Consider the following 8,791-nt stretch of genomic DNA (forward strand, 5'->3'; position numbering starts at 1 on the left):
CAACTGTGCGATTCTAACCAACCCCAAAACACAAGCAGCACCCCTGTTCCTAATGTGTCCAACAGTCTTTTTCTAAGGGTGTGATGCACAATCAGAATTTTAAAACTAACCCAGTCCCCAACAATCACTACCAGCATCTCAAACCAAATCACAAATTACACACACGTTGACAAAGGCGGTGAAGAGGCGCGCTGCCTATCATGTCAGCCGCCACTAATGATGTGGTGGCCGGGTTCTTAAACGCTTTTCCTCTGAATGCTTGAACGGCTACAGCTGTGGTGAGGACTCAGGATCATTGTCGCACCAATAGGAGAAACCGGCCGTGGAGTTGGAGGCTCCTCCTCTCTGCTTCGACCAATCCCGTCACGGAGTCCGCGCAGCCTTATTAGCATACAGACAAAACGCACTGTAAGAAGCAGGTGACTGCGCTGCGCTCATTTGGACGTATTTTTTTATGTCATGCTGAAAGTTGAACAAGAAAGAGCTGAACTGATGACACAATTACGGACGATTGCCCCGCTAGAGCAGAACATTAAAAGTATTCGAAAATTCCTGGAGAAATTTTGAATGCGCCTGCTGCTTGGTGCGTGTACTTCACTCTTCACGTTTCAACCTTTACAAAGGACGTTACTTCCAGTTTCATTCATGCTGTTGAGACTCATCCTGACACTGACCTCAGTCACTGCAGGTGTCCCTCAAAAAGCCTTTTGAAGCTGTCACAACTGGCCAAAATAACCTCACAGATTGTTTCAAACCCAGATTTGTCCCCACAACCATAGCAAGACATGTATGCACACATGTACATGTCCTAACAGAAGTTGATCTGCAATAAAGCTATACCACTATATCCCCATATACACTGAAAAAAACGACTTTTTGGTGCAGTAAAATCTATTAGTGTAACTGTCATAATTTCTACATTGTAATTTTAAGATTCAGTGAGAACTAGAAATTTTCAAGTAAAACTATGTATTTTATTCACGTAATGAATGAATTGTGTGGGGAGAGTAAGTTTTATTATGGTTTTCCTCATATTATTTAAATGTTTAATAGTCACTGCACATAAACCTAGATATACTAAGTAAATTTTAATCTAATATTGTATAGTGTGTGTTTGAATCCCGCACATGCGTATTGCGCACCGTTCGTGTCCGCCAAATCACACACACTTGGAGGAGGACGGTTGGAGCTGTTGCACGGCTGAGTCATCTCAAGCGTAAGTTATTGTCTTTCTGTTTAAAATTTGTGATAATATCTGGGTCCGTGTGTATTTTGATAGTTTGACGCGTTACTGTTCATAAGTTAATTTAATGTTAACGTAACGCCATATCGGGCCGGGGCAAGACTGACGGTAAACAGGAGAGCCGCGTTTTTTCGGGACAAAAAGCACTAACGTTATTTTTTGAAGCACTAACGTTACAACGTTTCTCAACTGGTGGTTATATTTAGGTGTTTATGACCTACTTGGAGCAGAACATGGTCGCGTCTGCAAAACTTTTGACAGTAACGTTATAGCCACAGACCGAAGGTGACTGAAGCTGCCCGCTGCGAGCGAGTGAGAGACTGACAGTCTGAGAGATAAGTCTGTAAGGAAAAATAAAAACTTCCTGAAATAGGTTTTAAACACATATTTACGGACTGAATCGTCTCACACAGAGGTTATAAGAGCATCAACCTGCAGATACAAAGAGACAACGCACACGGCTAGCAGCTAACGTTAGTTAGCATGGCTAGCATAGCCATATTATGCTGTGTATAGCCCATAAAGCACATGAATAGGATGTAACCGCGGTGTTTCTGTTTTAACGGCAGCGTGCTGGGCAGGTGAGGAATGCGTTTCCAGCGTTTGTGTACTCTGAAAGATGTCTCATCAGAGTAGTGTGAGTACAGGCAGAGACGTCCTAAGGATTTTGGTACAGGCCAGCGGGGAAGTTGAGAGGGGGGACAAACGGGGTTCGGCATGGTACAGATCAACTGGGCCTAGTGTGAGTGCAGCTTAGCTTTGCTTGCTAATACTACATGCATATTTGGATGAGACCATCTCTAAATGGTAAATGGCCTACATTTGTATAGCGCTTTTCTGTTATTTGCCGAACAGTCCAACATTAGTCTCATTTAGGCAAGTTCAAAACTATGTATGCATGATATGTTATTTTCCCCTGTCGTCACTGTGTAATGTAATATTAAATTGTGGCTGAATGTTTTAGATCATTATTTTAATATCACAAATTGTCTGTTCTTTTTCAGGGTGAGCCAATACAGTGGACAGTTGAGGTCTAGGGAGGACAGATTCACAGGTCAACACTGGTGTCATCAGGGAGAAACAGTAGACCTAGGCCACGAGATGGTGCCAGGATGTGGCAGTACTGCCAAAGCTTGCACGCTGCTTATGGGGCTGATTTATGCCCTGAACCTTGCATACCCCCCAACACTGCGCTACACTTTTGAGGTGTTTCAGAAACTTTTCCTGGAACTGGATGGGAGTAAGCTGTCCCCAAAAGTGCACGCTTTAAAGTTGAAGTTGCTGTCTTAAATGCTATCGCACTGGCAAGGACAATCTCGGCTGCTGGTACACCCCAACTCACATCTCCATCTTTCAAATGACTGCCTACACCCTAATGGAGAAATACTGAGAATTATCACCTTGTTTTAAAGTTCAATTTCATCTTGGCTAATCCGTGTAGGAAGTTGTCTGCCTGAAATATTTTCCATTTTGTGTCAGCTAAGGCATGTGTTAAATGCGGAGAAAGGGTAAAGGAAAAGTAGAAATGTTAATACTTAAAGCTGTTGATCATTTTTAATCGATTCAGTTGATTTGAGTACATTAAGGTTTTAATGGCATACTTAAAGTGCACTAGTTCATTGCTGGCTTGAATGTTGAAATTACACTGTTTCAGAGGGTTGTATGGTCTTAATTGAATATTTGAAAAGCATCTTTCCAGATGATGTTGATTTGTTAAATGTTAGTAAAATAAACATTTAATTGTATGGTATTTTAGTTGTGTGGTTTGTGATAAATATATACTAAATGCATAGAGCAAATTGTTAGACGTATGTAATATTTATCAAAAGAAAATTAGCAACAATTACATAATTATATTGAGTAATTGAATAACATAATACAATCAAATAATTGAAAATGTCAAAGAAAAAATAAAATAAAATTTACGTATTTTCTTCATAACAGTAAATACTACAGATATATAAGATTTACTTACATTTTTTAGGTAAATAATGTTCCTGTCTATGAAAAAATCAAATAAACCTTACTTAAATAGTTTAAATAAATGTAACATAAAAACATTGATGTAATTAAATAAGATTTACTTAATATTTTCACAAATGTAAAGTTTAGTTTTAGGTAAAATTTACTTGATACTGGCAAGTGAGTTTCACTTGATATTGCAGCATTAAAATTTACTTAAAACATTTGAGTGCAAATTGTTACGATATATTTTTTAAGTAAATCTTACGAGTTATTTTTTTCAGTGTAGACTAGAATAGCTTGTAAGAACCTTTATGATATACCTTACCAGTTACCTTTTTGAGACTTATTTTGAAAGCAATATGTGAGGCTACATGGGAGAGTGGTCTCAGACTTTTGGCCACCACTGTATATAAACTAACCCTATACTGAGAGGTGTTCCTAATTTTTTGTCCAAATAGATTCAAACAGTCAGCAAATACTGAACATTATAATTCTCATGAAGGAGGATTTACTGAAAGGCCTGTTCCATTATACTGCATTAGTTTCATCCAGGTTCACCTAATACATATATATGAATTCAAATTAAAAACCAAGGAGACTACAAATGCTAAAACAAATCAGCCCTTTATTTAAAGTTTACCCAATATACAGCAACGCTTAATAAAATGCATTCCTTTGAACAGAATGGTAATGGGGTTAATGGGGCAGAAATAAGTGACTGCAGATTGCCTTAAAAGGTCCGATTCAAAAAACCTCAGAACTTTACGAATTGTGGGCCGTTTACCTGACTTGGAGGCAACGCGGACAAACTCCGTAAAATTAATGTGCCTCTAGCAAGTTGCATTGGCTGCTCTTCCTGCTAAAATCAATATAGGCATGTTTTATTATATCCGCTTGCTCCTAGCGGGCGCAGCTTCTACATTGAACGCAAGGCAAAAGAAAGTGTGATCCGCCCCGCCGGGATACACAGTGTCTTGGATCAACCGCAATGTAAACAAAGGGGGAGTGCAAACTTTCATAACCTTATCTTTGGGTCCCACAGTTTTCACGACCCCAGCTAAACGTTGTGATTTAGGGGATGTCATATACGTGTTGTTTCCAAGAATATGGAGGGTGCTCCCTATAAAATTGCATTAACGATTTACGGTCTGTTAAAAGCAGCAGTGGAAGCAGTACTCAGATCTTCTGTAAAAGTAGTCATGCATTCAAAACGTTAATAAAGTAGCACCAATCTAAGTTTACCAAAAGTGAAAGTATTCATTACACAATAATATAATAACTGGTATATTTCGTATTAATACTTCTTCTTCTTCTTCCTTCATCACTTCATCTGTAAAGGAACTAGTAGGTAATTAAGTAAATTAACTTAATTACATTTCATCCACCGATTAAAAGCCATCAAACTAATATTGATCATCTCCTGATCCCAAAGTTGCCACACAATTACGGTTGCAAGAAACTGCTCACTATAGTTTAGACAGTGAAACAATTAAAAAATAAGCTAAGCTAATTTCATAGCTGCAAGACCAACTAGCTTTTCTAAGAAAAGGAAAAATGTTTACTGTAAAGGGGAAAAAATAACAATCTATAATTTTAAACTGATTCATGGAGCAGAAATTGACTAAATAAATCCCCAATTACTTTTTTTTTTTTTTTTTTTTACCTGAGCCCCCATTCCAAAGTTATCCAGCTAAGAGCTTGTTTCAAAGACATTCCTATCTTTGAAACAAAAAAGCTATTTAATATGTCAGTAATCTTTTGAATCTACTATTATTAGCATTTTTATTCAAGCACATTCTCCTGTTCTCAGTTTCTGGTGATATTCGGTCATCCTTGCTATGGGCCTTCAACACTAGTGCACAGATACTTCAAATAATTTGGCGACTCCCAGTGACTCAACACAGTAGCATTACACACAGTGTCCATGCATTCATCAAATAATTTATTAATTTTTTACAGATAATACAGCATTGATCAGTGGCAAAAAACATCCCATTATCTGCATGTCATATAGAACTCTGCCTTATATCATGTCCTTAAGCGTCTGTTATGATAGTGTCTTAAACAGCCAGTCTAGAGCTACTCTGGAAAAAAAAATCATACAGGACTTGGGATAGTTCTGTAAAAGTTCCATGCAATAACAAACTGTGTGATAATAAGTTAAAACAGTCATCTGAGTCAAGAGGGTTACAGAAAGTTCATATAAATAATTATTTACAAATATGAGTTTTCTCGTCAACACATTCATAAAAAAAAAAATCTAGTAGTACACTGTATACAGCTTCTATAATTACCATATTAGATCAAGACTAGCTTATTTACAATCTTCTCAAAAGAGCTCAGCGACATTTCGCCACGTGACCAGAAAGATGGTGAGAGCGAGCAAACCTGCGGAGACAGTTGGGGCAGGAATATGGCTTCTCCCCTGTGTGAGTTAACATGTGAGTTTTCAAATGGCCTGACAAGCGAAAACTTTTTCCACATTCTTGACATGTGTAGGGACGCAGGTTAGTGTGACTCCTCCTGTGTTTGCCAAGATCGCCAGAGGAAGTGTAACATCGGTGGCAGTCTGGACATTCAAAGGGCTTTTCCCCAGAGTGTATCCGCTTATGCTTCACCAGGTCACCAGATTGAGTGAAACTCTTGTCGCATTCAGTGCATTTGTAGGGTCTTTCACCAGTGTGGGTGCGTTGGTGGTTTCGCAAATGTGCAAGGCGAATGAACCTATTTCCACAGACTGTGCAGTGGTAAGGTCTTTCTCCTGTGTGTGTTCGCAGGTGTATTTTCAAAGCCCCGAGATCTCCGATCTTCAGCCCACAGTCCCCACACTGGTGAGCTTTCTCATTGGTGTGGAGTTTGGTGTGAACCCTCAGATTTCTCTGGGTGTTAAAGTTCTTCCCACACACATTGCAGTGGAAGGGTCTCTCACTAGAATGTGTCCTCAGGTGCAGATCAAGGCTTGACTTGAATCCAAACTCCTTTCCACATTCGGAGCAAGAATATTCCTTCTTGCCAGAGTGTGTCGTTAAGTGGCACTTGAGGTGATGTGATCTTAAAAAGGCTTTCCCGCACACCTGGCATTTGTACGGCTTCTCCCCTGTGTGTATTTTCATGTGTTGCCGCCAACCACTGCGCTCCACGAACCTCCTGCCACAATCTTTGCAGACAAACGGCCGGTCACCTGTGTGTGTGCGCATGTGATCCTCCAAGCTTTGAGGAGTACGCACCTTCTTGCCACATTCTGGACACTGCACACCAGTGTCCAGACAGATTGGCTTATCCTCAGGTTCTGTGTTATCTGGTTCATGACACAAATGTGGCCCTTGACCCCAGGTAGCTTTGAAACTCTTCCCACAGTCAGCACAGCTGAGATGCCCTCCTGTGGTAACCACAGACATGTTGTGCCAGCGCTGACAGTGATTCTTAAGATTCTTCAGGTACTGGAAGCTGCGTGCACAGGTTGGGCAGGGGTGGAGCCTGCGAGGAGGGGCAGAAGGATGGGCTTCATGTACATGGACCCTAAGGTGTACTTTAGAGTTAAAGGTGCTGCTGCAGATAGTGCAAGTGTGTTTAGGAATGAGGTTTAGTGTGCGGCTTGAGAGGCATTTTTTCAGTTTTGCAAGATACTGTTTCTGGTGGACCCACTTGACATGCTTCTCCAAGAAGTCCAAGTCAGTAAAGGAGACAGTGCAGTGAGGACATGGAAAGAACTTGGACGATGACTCTAAGTAGGAGAGAAATACACACACAGAGAGTAGACAAGATTTAAAAAAAGGAAGCAGTTATGATTTTACCCTTCCCTGTTGTATTGTCAAATTAGAATGTACTGACTGACAATTGTGAGAAACAAAGTAAAGCTATTGTAGATGCTAGACATGAACTTTTTTAAGGCTGAGATTTTGCTATTCTCTTACTATCTATCTTACTACTATTCTTAACATATCATCAAACACTGACATGTATTTAAGTAAGAAGGTAAATACAAATGCAAAGTAGCAAATTGTTCAAACATGCCTTTCTTAAGATAAAACATACTAGATTAACCCTTGATTGTTTATCAAATAAACAATTTTGACACTTCCAGTCATGACAAAGTAATTAAAAACTGATGAAAATGCAAAACAATATTCTTTGTATAAATGTTTTTAAGCTGAAATTGGCTACATATGCCAAAGTATTAGTGCAACCAAAAAAGAACATGTAAAAAAAAAAAAAAAAAAAAAAAGGAAAAAATATTATTGTGTATTTTTTCAGAAACCGGCTCCTACCTGTGCAGACCTCCTCTCCCTCCCCATAATCTTCCTGGGTGTCTGCCTCCTCTTCACTGTCTCTATCCTCTTTGATCCACGACTCTGACTCCTCCTTGACAGCAGTTTGAGTGAATTCATATTCTGGCTGATGGCCAGAGTCACACTCATCCTTTATGTGCACCCGTTGATGGTGAACATCTGACCTGGATGTCACATTGTCAGGCTTAGTGTCTGGACAGCTTGATGCGTCTTCATTATACTCCCCGCAGATCTCCTGTGCATGTGGTTCCTCCTTGATGTGGATGCTAAGACCATCTCCGTTAGTGTAAACTTCACGGGAGCCTTCCTCAGCCTCACCATCCAGCTCCAATTCATCTTCAGTTTTAACTGCACCCACATCGTGTTGCCTCTCCCTTCTCTTTGCTTCGTTTAGCAAAGACTTCTTCTTGGCAGATTTCATCTTCATCTCGTCACCATTAGGATTTCGTCTCTTTAGTTTGCTCTGGTTTAGAGTAACACATTAATGAGGTGAATATCTTAGAAGGCAAAGACGTCTATATTAAAGGCAGTTTAAGCAACACTAAAACAGACACAAGCCATAATCGCTATGGAGACATTTCGTTAATCTTTATCTAACGTTAGCATCATAGCTAAGCCATTCTAACGGCGACATTAGCCTAGCAGCAGTACTAGCAACACTGTGGATCATTTAATGCAGTTACTTTGCAGCTAGGCAGCTGTCAGCGTCCTTCAGTTTTTGTCTGCTTTAAAGAAAAGACTTACCGTTTTTTAACGACACGATTCAGCCAGAGCTGCGTTTACATATTTAAGCCATCGTCTACAAACTGGCTGCATTCGTGTGTAGTGATAATAATACAGGAAGAACACCGCACTTCCTCAGATTCTGGCCAACCAGCTCACATCAGTCATGTTCAGGTTACAGCCCACAGTGCAATTAAAGTGACAGGAGCAAAAAGCTTCAGTCAAACCTACGTTACACTGTCAGGCAATCATTCATATTTTAATTCATATCAACATTTAAACGAATCACCCCCAAGATTCTTAGGGCCCGAGATGATTAATATGTCTTGTTTTGTTTGTGCCACAGTCCAAAATCAATTGACTAATACTTTTATATATAATACTTATATAAAATATTTTTCCTCATGTTATTGGGAATAGCGGAATTGAGAGCTGTTTTATTTTTATTTGATTTTAAATTATATGGAAGTGGCTGAGATCTTTCCATAAGCTAGGGTTCCAGTTTCTGTAATGTGAGGATCTGCTGCTTTTCCTTTTTATTATTCTAATAATTGTAATTTATTTCTAGTAA

General features: G+C 39.5%; 1 protein-coding gene and 1 long non-coding RNA gene across 2 annotated transcripts; one reads left to right on the forward strand and one right to left on the reverse strand.

Moving 5' to 3' along the window:
- Positions 1 to 857: 857 nt before the first annotated feature.
- LOC130172483 (uncharacterized) lies at positions 858 to 2,988 on the forward strand. The gene is made up of 2 exons (XR_008828269.1): positions 858 to 1,216; positions 2,248 to 2,988. It is a non-coding gene; the product is annotated as an uncharacterized LOC130172483 (long non-coding RNA).
- Positions 2,989 to 5,129: 2,141 nt separating this feature from the next.
- LOC130171623 (gastrula zinc finger protein XlCGF57.1) lies at positions 5,130 to 8,367 on the reverse strand. The gene is made up of 3 exons (XM_056379685.1): positions 8,242 to 8,367; positions 7,477 to 7,960; positions 5,130 to 6,932 (listed from the first exon to the last, which is right to left on the reverse strand). The coding sequence occupies exons 2-3, from the start codon at positions 7,922 to 7,924 to the stop codon at positions 5,548 to 5,550; spliced, it is 1,833 nt and encodes a 610-aa protein (XP_056235660.1). The 5' UTR covers positions 7,925 to 7,960; positions 8,242 to 8,367; the 3' UTR covers positions 5,130 to 5,547.
- Positions 8,368 to 8,791: the final 424 nt, after the last annotated feature.

This window comes from Seriola aureovittata, chromosome 7, assembly GCF_021018895.1.
Source record: "Seriola aureovittata isolate HTS-2021-v1 ecotype China chromosome 7, ASM2101889v1, whole genome shotgun sequence".
In the NCBI taxonomy this organism is placed as follows: Eukaryota; Metazoa; Chordata; class Actinopteri; order Carangiformes; family Carangidae; genus Seriola; species Seriola aureovittata.